Here is a 21,021-nt window from a genome sequence, read left to right on the forward strand (position 1 = left end):
CGCCTTTAATCCCAGCACTTGGGAGGCAGAGGAAGGATCAGTATGAGTTCAAGGCCACTCTGAGACTACATGGTGAATTCCAGGTCAGCCTGGGCTAGAGCAAGACCCTGCCTCGGAAAACCAAAAAAAAAAAAAAAAGAAGAAGCAAGCAAGCTTTAGAGGCTGGAGAAATGGCTTAGTGGTTAAGGTGTTTGCCAGTACCCACGTAAGCCAGATGCACAAGGTTGCACATGCATCTGGAGTTAGTTTGCCCATGCATATGGAATTTGTTTGTATCAGCTAGAGGCCCTGATGTACCCATTCTCTTTTTCCCAAATAAGTAAATAAATAAATATAAATAAATAAAAATAAATAAAATAAAATATTTATAAAATTAAAAATAATTAACCTTTAATAGAGGTAATAGATGTGACAGCATTTGATAATTTTTTTATTTTGTTTTTCAAGGTAGGGTCTCACTCTAGCCCAGGCTGACCTGGAATTCACTGTGTAGTCTTAGGGAGGCCTCGAACTCATGGTTCTACCTACCTCTGCCTCATGAGTGCTGGGATTAAAGGTGTGCGCCACCACACCCGGCTGGTATTTGATAATTTTTGACAGTAGTACATGAGTACTTGAAAGTCACTTATCTAAAATTCTATGACAGAAGAAAAAATTAAAGTTACTAAATTAGGGGAAATTCTGTTCTGAATATATGTGTATGTATAGTAGATTAATGCACTCAAGTGTTCTTAAAAATAATCTGTGTGTGTGCAGTTCATGTGTGTGAGTGCAGGAGCATGCATGTCACGGCACACATGTGGAGGTCAGAGGACAACCTCAGTTAGTCCTCTCCTACCTTGTTGGAGGTAGGGTCTCTTAATTAGCCAGTGAGCATATAGCTTCTCCCATCTAGTCTAAGAGACTGTGATGATGTACCCATACAGAGATCACACATAGCAAATAAATAAAATACAGAAAATTTTAAGCCTCAGATAAATAATCATTATTGATGTTGGCTATCCTCAAGGGAATTGGTTGCTTTTATACCCTGTTGCAGCTTAATACAGGTTGGCTTCTTTTAAAGGGAAGTTTGAAAACTATTAATAAACTTTTAACTGTTCAGTGTGTGTGTGTGTGTGTGTGTGTGTGTGTGTGTGTGTGTGTGTAAAATGGTCTTTCAAGGATGGCCTTGAACACAGCGATTCACCTATCAGTGCCTCCTGAGTGTTGGTATTAAAGGGGTGTGCCACCACACCCTGCTCATTATATTTCTTTTTTTTTTTTTTTTCAAATTTTTGTTCCATTTTTATTTATTTATTTGATAGTGACAGAGAGAGAAAGAGGCAGAGAGAGAGAGAGAGAATGGGCACACCAGGGCTTCTAGCCACTGCAAACAAACTCCAGACACATGTGCCCTCTTGTGCATCTGGCTAACGTGGGTCCTGGAGAATCGAGCCTTGAACCGGGGTCCTTAGGTTTCACAGGCAAGCACTTAACCGCTAAGCCATCTCTCCAGCCCTCATTATATTTCTTGTTATCTTAGAAACAAAGAAACATTCAGTGTTACACTCTTTGCTGTATCCTAGGGAATTCAGTGTTCATCACCCCATGAATGGGAACTGAAGTCTGTTACATTTTCTGACTTAAGTGCTGAAAATAAAGTATATAGTGTATGTAACTTTTATAGTGTATGTAACATTGGATATAGTATTCATAAGTGAACTTGACTGAGAATTGGCTTAATTGTGGTTTATATTCTCTACTCATTGGAAAAAAGTAATTGTAAACTTAAAGTTTATAATTTTGTCTTGTATTGATCTAGTGTTTTGTCAACTTAGTTTTTAAGTATTCTGTCTGTAAGTTGTACTCTGAAAGAACAAAACAACCAGTACGGTTTTGTTTGTTTGCCTGTTGTAGAACTATAAAAAAGCATTTGGTATAAAAGTATTTATAGCTGTGATCTTAGTGTTATGCTGTCTTTTGTGTATCAATAAAAAATAAGAGTTGAAAACAAAAAACAAATCTTTAGTGTTTTCTCAAGGACCTCTTATTCTGTCACCTGGGACTTTGGCTCTATTTCCATAGTAACTAGTGTAACTTAAGCTCAGCTTTGGGTATTTGTTTTTGTGATTGCTTATACAACTTTTATGCCATTAGCTGTTTTACCATACTTCACCTTAAAGGTTTGAATCAAGATGACTTTATAGGTTAGGATTTAAGTAGCCATTGAGAGGTGGTATGAAGGGGAAATTACTTTTCGTATAATGTTCCATTATATGTAACTTTTGCATAAACTGTACTAGTAAAATTCATCCAGTTCTCAAAAATCAATACCTAAGGTAAAATGGTGTCTTAGATGATGATGGTGGTGGTGGTGGTTTAATCTTAAAGATCAACCAATGCCTTTTGCCTTTAACTTTTACTGTCATTTGCAAGTAGAATAGTGACATGTATAACATTAAATTTTAACTTATGTCTGGTTTTCCTTATTGCTTTCTTATTTATACAGAGTCTAGTGCTGGCAGAAAACAGTCCTGGAAGGGATAGCACGGAATACATTATCGTTTTTGAGCCTCGACTGTCACCTTTGTCAAACGCATTGGAATCATATAGTCTGCCATTTATGTTTTATAATGGTAAGCTCCTAGGGAAATAGATATCAAACTCTATTGTTAGTGATATTTCAGATAACCTTGCCTTGCATTCCATTTAATACCATTTTAAAGTTTAAATTACCTGAATTTTACCTTAGATGTTAAAAAGCAGCAACAAATGGCAGCACTCACAAAGGAAAAGGACGAGTTGGCTAAGTCTATTGTTATATATCGAAGTTTGTTCGAAACCAACAAGCAGCTTCTTGATGAAATGAAATGTAAGTCATTTTTATGGGAAGTGGTGGGCCAGGAGGGGAGACATAGACACACACCTGCCTGTTTTCCTGGACTAAAGTGAGATGCAGAGTATTTCACAGAGGTAGAAATGTTAGCTTAAGATGTTAGTCATTTGACAGCATAAAAAAAAATAATGACTTCTGTGTGTGTGTAACTAAATGGGTGTGCAGCAAGGTCTTTCACTACTGCAAATGATTGTACATCGGTAGCTGAGGTATTGATTGTGGGCAGGCAGGCTTTGCAGGCAAGCTCCTTCAAGCTGAGGCATTTCCTCAGATCCCGCTTGACAGCTTCACTGTGAAGTAGTCTTCATTTTAAATAAGTTTGTGTCCTGTTTACAAATTAAAAATGAAAAATTTTCAATTAGAAGTATTAATTTGAGACATGTAACTTTCCTCATTTGTTATCAATGCTGAGGTGGGCTTTTCTTGAAGCAGCCATCTTTGAGTTATCCATTGTCTAAGTAACCCTTATAAACTCTTTGGTTTACTAAGCTAAAAAAAAAAAAAAGGAGAGGAAGAAATACTAATCTGTGGAAAATTTAAGGCTTCTGACATACTGATAGTTGTATTATTTGCTCCTGCTAATGATGATTACAAGTTCTTGCTTCTGGCAAATGATACTATACTATTACTTCTGGGTAAATGATAAGTTATTTACTCTGAATTTTAGTCAGAAGTGGTATATTTTAGTGGGGCATGGTGGCATATAAAACAAATAAAGCCACCAATTGAAACAGAGAGGAACAATGATGTGACTAGATGAAACAGAAAAAGATTTTAAAATAGTGTAGCCTATCAGACATGGCAGTGCATGCCTTTAATCTCAGCACTCAGAAGGCAAAGCTAGGAGGAGCACTGTGAGTTTGAGGCCACCCTGAGATTACATAGTGAATTACAGGTCATCCTGGGCTAGAGGGAGACCCAATTTGGGAGAAAAAAAAAATCCTGTATATTAAATACCATGGTAGCATACTTGACCACAAGCATGTAAGTTATTCTTCAGTCAGTACACAGAAGGTTTAAGATGTTTCATATTCAATGAAAGCATTGGCTAAATTGCCTGTGCCTCTTAATTGTCAGATATTTTCATTATAGGTTTTAATTTGTGTTAATTTTTTACTTCTTTTTCATGTCCCACTTTTCTGAGGTAAGGTCACACTCACCTTAGTTAGCTCAGGCTAACCTGGAACTCAGTATGTAGCTCTGTGCTGGCCTTGAACTCAAGGGTGATCTTTCTACCTTAGCGTCCCTGTGCTGGGATTAAAAGCATAGACCACCACACCCAACCTTGTTTTTCATTTGAGTACTAGTTACATAGTTATTATATAATATAGTTATGCATAGTTTAAAATTTGATTAATCAAGAAATATTTATTGCCTACCCAGTGTGTGTGTGATCAAAGATTGAGAGTAGTAGAAGCTAAGTTCAATTATGACATGTCACTGTTTCTATAAAGTCTTAATTGGTCCTGAAAACTTGGTGATTACACATAACTTATGTATAGTCATGGGGGTTCAAGATTAAGTAATGCATACCAAATTATTAAGGTTCTGCAGTATGAGACCTTACTATCTTTACTATATTAATTTCTCATTATGGAATCTTAGGATTTATAGCTTATTTTTGAATTTACTAATCAAAAATGGATGCAATTTTGTTTGTTTTTAATTTTAGGCCAAGTTGAAGAAGCAAAATTAAAAGAGGCCCAGCTGCGAAATGAGCTAAAAACACATAATATTGATATTCCTACAACACAACAGGTACAACTCCCAAGTGTATAGTTTATTTTTATTTTTTAACTCTTTCTCAGGCATTTCCTCTAACTCTTTCTCACTGGAGGACATTTCTGATGCATTAATACTTTTAGGTGGATTTATATTGTCTTGCTTTTTAGTGTTTCTTGTGTTATAATGTATATATTTTTGCATCTTGGATTAAGTTAATGCTTGGATTTTCTAGCTAGCTGTGTATTCTTAGCTGTATCAATTGATTTGATGTAATATATTTTCAGGGTAGGACCTTAAGGTATTAGGTGTGGCTCTTAAGACTCTCAGAGTATCTACAAAGATGTTCTTAGGGGTTGAGTTTCCCTGCTATAGGAGTATTCAAGCAGGCTGAGTGGAATAAAATACAGGTAGATTCTAAAATTTAACTAAACACTGTACACATTCAATCAAAAACAGCCCCGAGTATGTATGCAAGAGTAGTTATTATAATGACCAGATCCTCTATCAACAAAGAGGTTTAGATTTCTGGTCTGTTGAGGGATCCAAGTCAGCTTGTGACCAAGTGAGACCCTTCCCTGGTGCAATCCCAGTTACCTTGGGTGATTTTGGTCTCAGTCAAGTTGCTGCCTGGGTCGTCGGGCTGCTGTTCTGATTTCTGGAGCTGGGCACTTGCTTTTCCTACGGGGCAAACCGAGCCGCTGCTGCTGCCTCTGCTGCTGCCGTAGCTGCCACCACCGGAGCCACCACCGCTGCTGAAGCTGCCACTGCCATGTCCACCGCCGCTGCTCCCCCCGAAGCCGCTGCTGCGGGATCTGCCGCTGCTGCCGCTCCTGGGTCTGCTGCTGCTGGGGCCGCTGGTACCGGTGCTGGAGCCGCTGAAGTTGCTGCCGAACTCTGCTCCTGCTTGGGTCCCGCTGTCAGCCCAAGTTGGCGTGGCCGGGTCCCGGGCCGCTGCTGTGTTCGCTGGAGCTGGGTTCAGGCGTTGGGGGAGGGGAGGGAGCTACGGCTGCTCTGGATCTCTCGCTGCTCCACTTGTTCTTCTACCTTGCGGTCTTCTCCGCTGCTCGCTGCCGCTCTCCCCTCACATTTCCCGAGTTGCGGAGAGCGCGGTGTGAGGGGAAAATCCCGCACCTGGCTTGTCCTGTGGCTCGAGCTGAGAGTCTGGCGGCTTTCTGCTGCGCCGCGGCTGCGGCGGTTGGCCGAGCTGCCGGAGCCGCTTTTCCCGCCTGTGCAGGCTCTGGATGCTCTGTAACTCTTCTACTTCTCCGCTGCCGCCTCAATTTCCTATACACCTCACTTTTTAGTAAAAGTGTGTATTTTGCTGAGTTTTTTTGGTCTTTTTCCCCCCTAGGCAGCTTTGGCGTGGTACCTACGCCGCCATCTTAACCAGAAGTCTATTTTTATTTTTTAAACATTTTATTTATTTATTTGAGACAGAGAGAGAAAGTGAGTGAGTGTGGGTGTGGGTGTGCCAGAGTCTCCAGCCACTGCAAATGAACGGCAGATGCATGTGCCACCATGTGCATCTGGCTTACATGGGACCTGGAGAATTGAACCTGGGTCCTTAGGCTTCGCAGGCCTATGCTGTAACCACTAAGCCATCTCCAGTCCCAAAGATTGTATTTATTCATTTATTTATGGGGAAAGAAAGAATTCGGTGTTCCTGGGCCTCTAGACGTTGCAATTGAACTCCTGACACATAGGCCACCTTGTGCATCTGGCTTACTTGGGTTCTGGGGAATCAAACTTGAGTCCTTAGGCTTTATAGGCAAACACCTTAATTGCTAAGCCATCTCTCCCAGCCCTATTAGTATCTTCTCATGTTTAACAGGTAACTATAATGTTCCTACATCTTGGCAACCAATAGTACCTATCACACTCTTACAAAAGGTAGAATTCAATTAAAATCTTCAGGGCTGGGGATATAGTTCAGTGGTTAGAGGTGCTTCCTTGCAAAGCCTTGCTGGCTCAGGTTCAGTTCCCAAGTACCCATGTAAAGTCAGATAGGTAAAATGGTGCATACTTCTGGAGTTTGTTTTGAGACCCTGCCTCAAAAAAGCCAGTCTTCTCCCCCCCCCACCCAAAAAACAACGACGACGACAAAGCAACAAAATGATAGAGTACTCTTTCCCAAGAGAACACAGGGTTTTTTGTTGTTGTTTTGGTTTTTGGAAGTAAGGTGTCATTGTAGCCCAGACTGACCTGGAATTCACTAAGGAGTAGCCTCAGGGTGACCTAGGGTTCACAGTGATCCTCTTGAATGCTGGGATTGCAGGTGTGTGCCACCAAGCCTGGCTTTGACTGCATTTTTTTAAAAAATATAATGGCATAGTACAGTTACTCATGTATCAGGTACTCCATTCAAATATTGTGTATAGCTTAATAACTAAGATATTTGATGGCAAAGAAAATAAAATGGGGTTAGAGAAATGGCTCACTGTGTAAGAGCTTTTGTTGTGCAATCATGAGGCTGGACCTAAGACTGTCTTAGTTCTGTTCCTAGCACCCACATAATTAGTTGGACATACCTCATGTGCACGCGTGTAACCTCAGTCTTACTGGGTGCAAAGACCAACGAATCTCTGGTGCTGGCTGTTCAAGCAGTCTGAGCAAAAATTCAGCAGCTTCAGGTTCAATGAGAGACTGCATTTTAAGGAATTAAAGTGGAAGAGCAATAGATGAGAACTCCTGACCATCTCTCTTCTCAAGCATGTGCATACATGGAGTGAGTGCAGCTGCATATGCACACACACAGTGAGAAAATTTTGGGACTGAAAAAGCTAAGTGTGGATAAAGCACTTATTGCTCATGTCTGAGTACTCTACATAAAACCCAGAAGCTGTGATGGGCTTCTGTCATTCCAGCACACTGATGATGACATGGAGACAGACACACAGATTTCCTAGACCAGCTATCCTGGGGAGTGATGAGCATAGCCGTGAACAAGACAGAGAGACCCTGCTTCAAACGAAGTGGAAGGCGAGGGTCAGCATCTGAAAGTTATTTCTGACCTCCACACAGCTGTGGCCTATACTTGCACACATCAATGCCAGAAGATAAGACAAAGTACTATAGAAATTCCTTATTAAGCTTGTAGCCTTTAATATGTGCAATTCGGTTTCATTGAGAAGTAGTATTCTTTTTCTCTTTTGCTTTTATCTTTTTTTTTTTTTCCTGGTGGCATAAGGGGCTTTACAGTTTAGCTAAGGTTAGCTTCACACTCACCCTGCTTCAGCCTCCGGAGTGCTGAAATTACAGATATCACTGGACCCAGCTAAAAAGTACACCTTTTCCTCTTTTGCATATGTATACTGCACACGCATATATGTATGAGTATGTGTACGGGTTTAGAACTACAGGTATGTGAGGGTGTGAATGAACAGCAGAGGCCAGTGTTAGGTGTCTTTCTTAATCACTCTCCACCTTGTTGAGACAAGATCTCTTACTGAACTCAGAGCTTATAGATTCATTTAGTCTAGCTAGCCATACCTGGAGTTTTGCCAGTGTGAATGGCAGAATTACAGGCCCATGTTACCATTGTTGGCATTTACAGAGGTTCTGGGGATCCAATTGCAGATCATGGTTATGGTTTTATTTTTTAAAGTATCTTATTTATTTATTTATTTATTTATGAATGATTGAGAAGGAGAAAGAGAATGGGGTTACCAGGGCCTGCAGCTGATGCAAACAAACTTCAGATACATGTGCCACTTTGTGCATCTGTCTTATGTTGGTGCTGGGAAATCAAACCTGGGTCCTCTGGCTCTGCAAGCAAGTACCTTAACTACTTAACTCTTTCCAGTCCCCTAGTTTTTACTTTTTTTTTTTTTTTTTTTTTGAGAGAGAGAGATTTGGTATGCCAGGGCCTCAGCCACTGCAATCGAACTACAGGCACTTATGCCATCTAGTGCACATATGCAACCTTATGCATCTGGCTTATGTGGGATATGGAGAGTTGAACATGGGGACTTAGGCTTCATAGGCAAGCGCCTTAAACTCTCAGCCATCTCTCCATCCCTTTAAAAAATATTTTTATTTATTTATTTGCAAGCAGAGGGAGACTGGGCATGCTAAGGCCTCTAGCCACTGCAAATGAACTCCAGATACTTGTGTCACTTTGTGCATCTGGCTTTATGTGGGTACTGGGGAATCGAACCTGAGTCGTTAGGCTTTGCAGGCAAGTACTTTAACCACTGAGTAATCTTTCCAGCCCCCCCCCTTTTCAATGTAGGGTCTCACTCTAGCCCATGGTGACCTGGAATTCACTATGTAGTCTCAAGATGGCCTCAAAGTCACTGTGATCCTCCTACCTCTGCCTCCCGAGTGCTGGGATTAAAGGGGTGAATCACCATGCCCAGCTTCCAGGCCTTTTTTGAAAAAAAGTATTTCTTTATTTATTCATTGGAGAGAGAGGCCAATAGAGAGAGAAAGAATTGGGTGCACCAGGGCCTCCAGCAAACAAATTCCAGACACCCATGCCTCTTGTGCATTTGTCTTATGTGGGTACTAGCAAATTGAACCTGGGTCCTAAGGCTTTGCAGGCAAGCACCTTAACTTTTAAGCCACTTTTTTTTTCATTTATTTTTATTACTTATTTGAGAGCAACAGACAGCGAGAGAAAGAGGCAGAGAGAGAGAGAGAGAGAGAGAGAGAGAGAGAGAGAGAGAGAGAGAGAATGGGAGTGCCAGGGCCTCCAGCCCCTACAAACGAACTCCAGACGCATGCGCCCCCTTGTGTATCTGGCTAACGTGGGTCCTGGGGAATCCAGCCTTGAACCAGGTCCTTAGGCTTCACAGGCAAGCACTTAACTGCTAAGCCATCTCTCCAGCCCTTTAAGCCATTTCTTAAGCTCCTGTTTTGGTTTTTAAATAAACAGCTTTTATTGTAAACCTTCGTGTCCTTTTTTGTCTCCCTGAGGTAGAGTCTCACTCATTGTAGCCCATGCTGATCTACAGCAATCCTTCTATCTCTACTTCTGACTCCTGGGATTAAATGTGCACACCAGCACTGCCAGCTACCATATTCTTTTTTACTTTTTCCCCCAAGGTAGGGTCTCACTCTAGCCCAGGCTGACCTGGAATTCACTATGTAGTCTCAGGGTGGCCATGAACTCACAGCAATCCTCCTACCTCTGCCTCCCAAGTACTGGGATTAAAGGCATACACCACCACGCCAGGCCCGGTTTAAATTCTTTTTTTTTTTTTTGGATTTTTGAGGTAGGGTCTCACTCTACCCAGGCTGACCTGGAATTCACTATGGAGTCTCAGGGTGGCCTCGAACTCATGGCAATCCTCCTACCTCTACCTCCCAAGTGCTGGGATTAAAGATGTGCACCACCACACCCGGCCTGGTTTATATTCTTAATTAAGATAAAAATCATTCAGTGAATAGCTCAGTGATAGAATATGTCCTACAATATATAACACCTTAATCCAAGCACACACAAAGAAAGGGTATTTTATCTTTGGGATTACAGATCAGCAATAGACTGTCATGTGGTTGGCTTTTCTGTGCTGTCATTGGCTTGGTTATCAGGTGTATGAAAAATTGGCCTTGTAGATAATTTTTCTTTTTGTATAACTTACAGGTGCCACATATTGAAGCACTTTTGAAGAAAAAGATAGCAGAACAGGAAGAGCTGAAGCAAAAACCCAGAAGAGCATGTACTCTTCCAAATTATAGTAAAGGCAGTGGAGATGTTTTGGGAAAGGTTTGTCATTTAAGCTTCTCAAATAGCAATGCATTCTTTTTTGTTCTTCTGTTTAAAATATCTTGTATAAAAATGACACAATAGTTTGTCAGCTTATACTTAATTTTAATTTGTTCCAGTAAGTTACTCACTTTTCATATTATGATAAGGGATTTGGCAGAGTATAACACTGAAATCTTTCGTTATTGTTACTGTTGAGAGCTGTGGCTGTGGCAGAAGTTAACATTTCCTAGTTCAAGGCTATTAATCTGTTTTTAATGCTATAAGACTTTTAGGGAAACCCTGTATTCATAGGTGGCTGAAAGGGAAGAGAAATAACAGAAGTCTTCTGAGTTCCAAGTCTGATAATGTTAGCCTAGAACTTAAGGAAAAGCAACAAACAAATCTGCATCTGCGAAGGAAGGGAGAAAGGCTGTCGCTCTGGTTTTTCTCCCCGCCCCCTTCATTGTCTGTGGTACTTCCATCATGAGTCTACATGGTGTATTTTCATTTTTTTTCATTGACAACTTCCATTATTGTAAACAATTACCCATGGTAATTCCCTCACTCCCCCCGCTATCCTCTTTGAAACTCCACTCTCCATCATATCCCCTCTCCCTCTCAATTAGTCTCTTTTATTTTGATGTCATCATCTTTCCCTCCTATTATGATGGTCTTGTGTAGGTAGTGTCAGGCACTGTGAGGTCATGGATATCCAGTCCATTTTGTGCCTGGAGGAGCACATTATAAGGAGTCCTACCCTTCCTTTGGCTCTTACATTCTTTCCGCTACCTCTTCTGCAATGGACCCCTGAGCCTTGGAAGATGTAATATAGATAATGCAGTGCTAAGCACTCCTCTGTCACTTCTTCTCAGCACCATGGTGACTTCTGATTCATCACAACGTCACTGCCATCAAAAGAGAAATTTCTCTAACCAAAAGTGAGAGTAGCATTAATATATGGGTAGGACATTAAGAGAAGTGTTTACTGGGCAGTTTTGTGAGTATAGTCTATACATTTTAGGCAGACAACAGCAGATGTTACACCCCTAGGGCTCATAACTACCCCTGTTGTAGGTTTTTAGTATCAGGGATGTATTCCCTCCCATGGAGCAGGCCTCCAGCCCAATCAGAGAGCAGCTGGTTTCCCCCATATCAGACATGCCACTATTGCATCTGTTGGCTCACTTGGACTAGCTGGCCAGATTTAAGGTTTGCAGTGTCCACTGTTGAGAATCGCCATTGGTGATTTCTCTCTCTCCCCCATTGAACTGCATGCAGTGTAGCTTTATCCAGCTTTCTGTCAGCTAATCTACATGGAGGAGGTTTATAGCTCAGCTCCAGCAGGATTTCTCAGTGACCTTGCAGCCCAAGTATGTGGAGTCTTTAGCAATAGGGTCTTACCATCTATTCCTGGTGGGAAACCAATGACCCTAGCTGGCCTATAATGTTTTGGGGGTATCCAGATCCTCCCTGGCGAACAACTCACTGGAAGATATCCCATCCCTGGCACTGAAAATTTTATAGTAATAATCTAATGGCTTCAGAGTGTCCCATTGTCCAAAAAAGTAGTCCAGTCCTTTGTACCTAGGATCCATATATGAGAGAGAACATGTGATGTTTTGCTTTCTGGGCCTGGATTACCTCACAAAGTATAATACTTTCCAGATCCATCCATTTTCCTGCAAATTTCATAACTTCATTTTTATTTACAGCTGAGTAGAACTCCATTGTGTAAATGTGCCACATCTTTATTACCCACTCATCAGTTGAGGGACATCTTGGCTGGTTCCATTTTTTAGCTATTGTGAAAATAGCAGCAGTATAAATGTGCCATATCTTTGTTATCTGCTTATCAGTTGAGGGACATCTAGGCTGGTTCCATTTTTTCCCAGCTATTGTGAATAGAACGGCAATAAACATGGTTGAGCAAGTATCTCTAAGGTAATGAGATGAGTCCTTAGGATATATGCAGGAGTGGTATAGCTGGGTCATATGGTAGATCTGTTTTTAGCTGTTTGAGGAACCTCCACATTGATTTTCACAATGGCTGTACCAGATTGCATTCCCACCAGCAGTGTAGAAGAGTTCCTCTTTTTCTGCATACTCTCCAGCATTTGTGGTCACTTGTTTTCATGATGGCAGCCAATCTGACAGGAATGTGATGGAATCTCAATGTCATTTTAATCTGCATTTCCATTATGACTAGGGATATAGAACTTTTTTGTAGATGTTTATATGCCATCTGTATTTCTTCTTTTGAGAACTCTGTATTTAGTTCCATAGCCCATTTTTTAATTGGGTTTTTTGGTTTCTTTTTTAATTTTTTTGTTCTTTGTATATCCTATATTTTTATTTTAATTTTTTATTGACAGCTTTCATAATTGTAAACATTATCCCATGGTAATTCCCTCCTCTCCACTCTCCCCTTTGAAACCCTGCTCTCCATCATATTCCCTCCCCCTCCCAATTAGTCTCTTTTATTTTGATGTCATCATCTTTCCCTCCTATTCTGATGGTCTTGTGTAGGTAGTGTCAGGCACTGTGAGGTTATGGATATCCAGGCCATTTTGTGTCTGGAGGAGCACGGTGTAAGGAGTCCTACTCTTTCTTTGATGCTTACATTCTTTCTGCCACCTCTTCCGTAATGGACCCAAAGCCTTGAAAGGTATGATAGTGATATTTCGTTGCTGAGCACTCCTGTTACTTCTTCTCAGCACTATAGTGCCTTCTGAGTCATCCCAAGGTCACTGCCATCTGAAAAGAGAAGGTTCTCTAACAAAAAGTGAGAATAGCATTGATATATGGGTAGGAACATTAAGAGAAGTGCTTATTGGGAAGTTTGGTGAGCATAGTCTATACATTTAGGCAGATACCAGCAGATGTTACACCCCTAGGGCTCATTCATGACTACCCCTTTTGTAGGTTTTCAGTATGAGGGATGTATTCCCCCCACATGGAGCGGTCCTCCAGTCCAATTAGAGGGCAATTGGTTTCCCCCATAGCAAATATGCCACTATTGCACCTGTTGGCTCTTTTGGCCTAGCTGGCCAAATTTAAGACTTGCAGTGCCTACCGTGGAGTATCTTCACTGTGTCTTGCCCCTACTTTGTCCTCTAGCAGTTTCAGAGCTTCCTGTCTGACACTAAGGTCTTTGATCCATTTGGGCTTAGTTCTTGTGTATGGAGAGAGAGAGATGGATGTATTTTCATCCTTCTACAGATACATATGCAGTTTTCCCAGCAACATTTGCTGAAGAGGCTGTCTTTTATCCAATTAGTATTTTTGGCGAAGATCAGGTGGCAGTAGCTACCCAGACTTACAATCTGGGTCCTCTATTCTGTTCCATTGATCTACATATCTGCTTTTGTGCCAGTACCATGCTGTTTTTATTACTGTGGCTCTATAATGTAGGTTAAAATCAGGTATAGTGATACCACCAGCCTTATTTTTGTTCTTCAGAATTGTTTTAGATATTCAAAGTTTATTGTACATACAAATGAATTTTTGGTTTTTTTTTTTTTCTATTTCCATAAAGAATGCCATTGGAATTTTGATGGGGATTGCATTAAATGTATAGACTACTTTTGGTAAGATTGCCATTTTCACAATATTGATTCTTCCAATGCAAGAACAAGGGATGTTTTTCCATTTCCTAGTGTCTTCTGCAATTTCTCGCTTGAGTGTCTTAAAGTTTTCATTGTAGAGATCCTTCACTTCCTTAGTTAGGTTTATTTCAAGGTACTTTATTTTTTTGATGCAATTGTGAATGGGAGTGATTCTCTGATTTCATCTTCTGTGTGTTTATTGCTAGCATGTAGGAAGGCTACTGATTTCTGTGTATTTATTTTGCATCCTGCTACATGGATATAGGTGTTTATCAGCTCTAAAGTTTGCTAGTAGTGTCTTTATGTATAGAATCATGTCATCTGCAAATAATGATAACTTGATCTCTTCCTTTCTGATACGTATCCCTTTTATGTGTGTCTCTTGCCTCATTACTATGGCTAAGCCATTTTTTTTCTTGATCTTGCTCTTACTTAGTCATGAACATTCTGCTTCACAGTTTCCTGAGTTATAATTTCTGTTTGCAAATATTAGTAAATCTTCAGAAATATGTCACTTCTTACATAATTTATCACTTGTGTGTTTTTTAATTGATTTTATTGAGGCAGGGTCTCACTCTAGTCCAAGCTGACATGGAACTTACTGTAGCCCTGGGCTGGCCTTGAGCTCCTACCTCAGTCTCATGAGTGTTGGGATTAAAGGCATGTGCCTCCATACCCTGCCTCAGTTTTATTGTTATTAAGGCTTGTAGTATGTATGTATGTATGTATATTGTTAACTATTTCCATTTAAAATGCTACATATCTTGTTGCTTATCCCTCATTTGCTTTCCCCCATTGTGTCTCCTTTTAAATATAAGGAAACTGAAACTGAGGTATAAAAAGATTAAATAACATTTTCAGAGTTGTCTTACTAACAAATGGCAGATTTATATTGAAGCCTGTCGATGATCTGGTTTTTATAGTAGATGGTTCACTCAATACAGATTCCTACCAATCTGTAAAAATCAGTCTCAGGAGAAAATGAATAGTCTCCTATTTCTCATTTTATACCTTGAGAATCTAGATAAGATCCTCATAATTTCATTTTATTTCATTTTTTCCATATTCCCCTAAAAGTCAGACTCTACTGCCCATTAGGAGAAAACTTCCAAACCATTCACATCCATAATTTTCCCTGATTCCTTAATAAAAATAACATTCTTGGGGCTGGAGAGATGGCTTAGCGATTAAGGTGCTTGCCTGCAAAGCCAAAGGACCTCAGTTCAATTCCCCAAGACCCATGTATGCCAGATGCTCAAGGTGGCACGTGCGTCTGGCATTCATTTGCAGTGGCTGGAGGTCCTGTTGTGCCCATTTTCTCTCTCCCTCTCTCTGTTGCTGCTTTCTCTTTCTCTCAAATAAATAAATAAAAATAAAGTTTAAAAAATAACATTCTTGCTATTTATCCTAAAACTAGAAGGCATATTAATGGAAATACAGTGGAGAACAATGGGAGATTTCTTCCAAAATCTTACATTGTATTTAGCTTTATCGTAGCGACTACCTCATTTCATTTGAGCATTGTAATTATTCTGTTATACTTCCATTAAACATGGAAGAATCAGTAGATTTTAAGGTGTTTTTTATTCATCACATGCTTAATTATATCCTAATATTTTAAGTGGGTTTTGTGCCATTGTTACAATATTTCTAATGGTCACTAGTAATAATTGATTGCAATTTTCATTTATTTTATTAGTATGTATTAATTATACAAAATAGTGAGATTCATTATCACCTTTTGTACATGTATATAATAAACTTTGACCACACTGATGTCTCAGTACTCTTTCTTCTCTCTTCTCTTCGCTGACACTCATCTCAAATAGCTTTCCCCCTTTTGTTTGTCTCACTGTATAACTCTGACCAGCCTTGAACTTGATCTTCCTGGCCTCCTTTTCTTGAGTTCCTGGGTTACAGGTGTGTCCTTTCTACTTCAGGCCTTGTTTTTTAAATTCTAGAGTCCACATACGGAAGAAATCCTGCCATATTTGTCTTTCTCTCCGTAACTTATTTCACTTGATAAGAAAGCTCTACCCATTTTCCTGAAAAAGTCCCTTGTGTTTATATAAACCCCATTTTCCTCATTCATTCTTCTGATAATAAGCACTTAGTCTTAGCTGTTGTAAATAACCAGTTAAGCATATGGGCACAGAAATCTCTGCTGTATGTTCTCTTACACTGCTTTGGGTATATACCCCTGAGAGTGAAGCCCAGCTGGTTCATAGGGCAGCTCTAACTTGCATGTTGGAAGAGCCTTCCGTGCTCTCTTCCACAGCACACACACTATAAAGTTGAAGCGATCCAGAGAAGATGAGCGTGGCTCCTACACAAGTACATGAAGGGTCTGTATACATTCATGATGTGTTCCAAGTTCAGAAAGTCATAGAGGTCCTGATACTGACTCCACATGTCTGGGCTAGTTTATATTCCCACTGCCTGTGTATTGAGCTTTCTTCTCTCCTGCAGCCTCTCCAACATTTGTTGTTTTCCTGATTATGGCCACTGCAAGACTGTGTGTGTGTGTGTGTGTGTGTGTGTGTGTGTGTGTGTGTGTAAGAAATCTTTTTTATTTTATTTATGGGAGAGAGAGAGAGAATAGGCACCCCAGGGCCTCTAGCCACTGCAGACAAACTCCAGATGCTGCTTTGTGCATCTGACTTCACCTGGGTTCTGGGGAATTGAATACAGGTCCTTAGGCTTAACAAGTGCCTTAACTGCTGAGCCATCTCTACAGCCCAGTTTTGTGTTGTTGTTGTTGTTTTCCTCCTTTGTTTTGGTTTGGGAGTGCTTTCCTTTCAAAATATTTTTATTTATTTGCAAGGAGACACACAGAGAGAATGAGAATGAATGGGTTTCAGGGCTACCTGCCACTGCAAACAAACTCCAAACACATGCTACTCTGTGCATCTGGCTTTGCATGGGTACTGAGGAATTGAGCCTAGGTGGTCAGGTTTGCAAGCAGGCACCTTTTAACCACTGAGCCATCTCTCCAGCCTGATGTAGTCTTTTTTTTTTTTTTTTTTCAGAATATGACCTTACTCTAGCCTAGGTTGACCTAGTCCCAGGCTGGCCTTAACCTCATGGCAGTCTTCCTATCTTACTTTTTCCTGTGCATTCGTGCTTAACAACAGCCAAGACTAAGTGTTTATTAACAGAAGAATGAATGAGGAAAATGGGATTTATATATACACAATGGACTTTTTTCAGGAAAATGGGTGGAGCTTTCTTATTAAGTAAAATAAGTTAGGGAGAGAAAGACAAATATGGCATGATTTCTTTCATATTTGGACTCTAGATTTTAAAAAAGTGCTGGGAATAAAGACATTTGCATTTAAGAATTATTTCTTTTGCTTATATTTGATTTGCTTCTAATAATGTCCCTCCATTTGCTAAAGTTCTTGTTTCATCTTATTTAATTTATGTCTCTCCTCTCTTCTCTCCTGTTCCTCCCTCCCTCCTTTCCTGGCTTCCAGTGCTGGGCATTTAAAAAAGAATTTTTGACAACTGCCATAAGTATTCAATATACCATGATAATAAGCCGTTCTCATTGCCTTCCCTTTCCCCCACCAGAATCACCCTCTACTCAATCCCTTCTTTCTAACTCATGTGTCTGGTGTCTTTTTTTCTTATATTTATTGATAACCTCCATAAATACAGACAATATACCATAATCTTCATCCTCTCTCACGACCCCGCCCAGCCCCACCTGTACTGAATCCCTTCTTTTTTCTAAGTAGTGCTAGGGATTGACTCTCCGTCTTCATACTAAGTAGGCAAGCACTCTACCACTGAGCTACACCTAGTTTACTTATTATCTTCATTCTGGCTGAAAGATAGTTTTTGTTTATTTCAAGGCCTCACTGTAGCCCAGGCTAACCTCAAACTCAGGGCAATCCTACTACCTATCTAACATCCCTCGTGCTAGGATTAAAGGTGTGAGTGACCCTCCCCCACACACGCACAGATCACAATGCCTTGCTGTGCAGTGCAGGCTGACTTCAACCTCATGACCTTCCTTTCTCAACCTCTTTAAGTACTAGGGTTAAAGGTGTGTGCCACCACACTCAACTAAAAATTTCTTTTTATCTGTATTTCAAGAGGATATTTTTGGCTTTTTATGATTAGAGCTTTTAAAACTTAATACCAAAGTATTTGTATTTATGTTTTTCAATTTCTGCTTTTATTAAAATGAGTTTAGATTGCACATTTAGCACAAATTGAAGATGATCGAGCGGCAATGGTTATTTCTTGGCATCTGGCAAGTGACATGGACTGTGTAGTCACCCTAACCACTGATGTTGCACGTCGTATCTATGATGAAACCCAAGGCCGTCAGCAGGTGTTGCCCCTTGACTCTATTTATAAGAAGACTCTTCCAGATTGGAAAAGGTTAGGAAAAAAAGAAAGAAAGAAATACTTTTTTCCTGAAATATGTTGTCTTGTTTGTTATTTTGTAATCATAGGGACTGAGCCCAGGGCCTCACACATGCTAGACAGACTCTCTACATATTAGCAATAGCCACAATCCATAGTGTTTGTTTTTTATCAAAACTAATGAAAAATAATTTCTCAGGATTGGTGGTATGGTTCAGTGATAGAATGCTGGACTAGTATGGCAGTGGCCTCTGGATTTGAATGAACCCTAGCACCACAAAATTTTTTAAAAATGCTTCTAAAAGCTATCCAAAATTGATTGTGTGACTCAAATTATAAACATTTTCCTGTTCATTGCCAACAAGCATACTGTACTACAACAAGAATATTGCACTGTTTTTGATCTTTTGTATTATGTCTTACTGCAGTTACACATTATTTATGTATATAGCATATATAACACCCCCCCCCAGCATATGCACCTATACATCTAAAGGCAATCTTTGCAACAGGAAGGGTATAATTCCATTTTTATTGCTGATAGAACTAGACATGTTTTTTTGGAGTAAAACTAGAGCTATGTGTTTTTTGTCTTATGTATTGGGGAAAAAACATTTAGGTAGAAAGAGTCTGTTGGCATGTCCATCCACAAATATTAGAATTGCCAGCAATAGAGTTGAAAAGTAAAAGTATATATGGGGCTGGAGTGGTTAAACTTGCTAATATAAGGATAATCCAGGTGTATAAATATACATGGATAGTATAGGACTAGTTTGTTGATTGTAAGGAATTATTACTTCATTTACTTTCTTTTGTATGTATCTGTGTGTGGGGTGGGGGATACACACCATTGCTTGTGTGAGGTCGGAGGACAATCTCTGGGTGTTGATCCCCTTGTACCCAGTTTGAGACAGTATGACATTGTTTGCTGCTGGAAGAGCAGACCAGGTGACCCACAGCCTTGGGATTCACTTGACTTATCTCCCATTGCCTTAGGCATGCTGGGATTTATAGATGTGTGGGTGGGCTATTGGTACATGTACCACTTTTGCATCCAGCTTTATGTGGGTGCTAGAGATGCAGATGCCTTTAAACACTGAGCATATACTTTTAAATGTACATTTTTAGAAAAAAATATGAAAAATAGTTATTTTTTTATTTAAATCTATATGTCTGTTTTTAAAAATCCCTTTAAAAGACTAAAAGGAATGCTACCATAACAAGAACTAAAATGTGGGCTGGGTACTGGAGAGATGGCTCAGCATTTAAAAGTGCTTGCTTGCAAAGCCTGACATCCTGAGTTAGGCTCCCCAGTACCACATAAAGCCAGATGCACAAAGCAGCACATGTATTTGGTGTTTGTATCTAGGGGCAAGAGGCCCTGGTGTGCCTATTCTCTCCCCACATTTTTTTTTTAAATGTGGACTATGGAGATAGATCAGTGGTTAAAGGCACTTGCTTGCAAAGCCTGCAAGGCCAGTTTCAGTTCCCAAGCACCCACATAATGCCAGATGCACAAAATGGTGCCTGTGTCTGGAATTCACTTACAGTGGCAAAAGGTCCTCGTGAGCCCATTCAAAATAGTATAGTGTGTAACAGTATTGGCCAAACCACTTTTCAGATTCCTTGAACAAAGCTTTATAAAGGCCTATGATTGGGTATGAGTGAGAATGTGAATAAAGTATGCACTCAAATATAAGTACGATGTGCCGGGTGTGGTGGCGCACGCCTTTAATCCCAGCACTGGGGAGGCAGAGGTAGGAGGATCACTGTGAGTTCAAGGCCACCCTGAGACTCCATAGTGAATTCCAGGTCAGCCGGGGATAGAGTGAGACCCTACCTCGAAAAACCAAAAACAAAATAATAATAATAAGTACAATGTTACTAAGCTCACATCTCAATTTCATAATCTAAAACTAGATTGAGGAAATGAGTTTTTTGGGGGGTGGTTTGAGGTAGGGTCCCAGTCCTAACTGCCTGGGATTAAAGGTGTGCACCACCATGCCTTGAGGAAGTAATTTCTTTTTTGAGCTCATGCCTATCAATTCTCAAATCTGCCAAATTAAATAAAAATTGCTGTATTGATAAAGGATAGTGGCTTTTATGAAAAACTGGCATGTTTAGCTTCTAGCATATAAGTTTTAAGCCCCCCCCCCCAGTAGAGTTTCACTGTAGCCCAGGCTGACCTGGAATTCAGTATGTAGTCTCAGGGTGGCCCCAAACTCATGGTGATCCTCCTACCTCTGCCTCCCAAGTGCTGGGATTAAAGGCGTGTGCCACCACGCCTGGCCAGCATATATTTTTATAAGGCAGAGACATGTTTTCATCTTTTAGGCAGATCATTTATAGTAGTTGGAATTGATTCTATGCACAAAACTCTGCAGTATATTCCACATTTTTCTTAGTCTGTTTTGAAATTGAAAAGTTACATGTGCCTTGTTTAATATATACATATTTTTTTAATTTAAATTTTAGGCCTCTACCTCATTTTCGAAATGGGAAATTACATTTTAAACCCTTTGGAGATCCAGTCTTCGCCCGAGACTTGTTAACGTTTCCAGATAATATTGAACATTGTGAAACAGGTAAAAGAAGATAGCTGTGGTGGCTTTTTTGTGCAAATATTACATTTGTGATATAGACCTTTACATTTATGATATAAGTCTACTACTTGTGAAAGTTTTCATTCTTACTTAGTTTATAAATAGTACTTATATTAATATTGAATTCTGTAATTTTTTGAT

At 40.0% G+C, this 21,021-nt stretch overlaps 1 protein-coding gene across 2 annotated transcripts in view; it reads left to right on the plus strand.

Annotated features, from left to right (window-relative positions):
- The window catches only part of Smchd1 (structural maintenance of chromosomes flexible hinge domain containing 1), a 129,569-nt gene that overhangs the window by 89,712 nt on the left and 18,836 nt on the right, over positions 1-21,021 (plus strand). For both annotated transcript variants that reach the window (XM_045142995.1, XM_045142993.1), the window contains exons 38-43: positions 2,492-2,618; positions 2,735-2,854; positions 4,551-4,636; positions 10,191-10,313; positions 18,102-18,292; positions 20,753-20,862. In XM_045142995.1, the coding sequence (XP_044998930.1) occupies positions 2,492-2,618; positions 2,735-2,854; positions 4,551-4,636; positions 10,191-10,313; positions 18,102-18,292; positions 20,753-20,862 (757 nt within the window). The remainder of the gene's footprint in view (positions 1-2,491; positions 2,619-2,734; positions 2,855-4,550; positions 4,637-10,190; positions 10,314-18,101; positions 18,293-20,752; positions 20,863-21,021) is intronic.

The sequence above is a fragment of the Jaculus jaculus genome, chromosome 2 (genome assembly GCF_020740685.1).
Source record: "Jaculus jaculus isolate mJacJac1 chromosome 2, mJacJac1.mat.Y.cur, whole genome shotgun sequence".
Taxonomy (NCBI): domain Eukaryota; kingdom Metazoa; phylum Chordata; class Mammalia; order Rodentia; family Dipodidae; genus Jaculus; species Jaculus jaculus.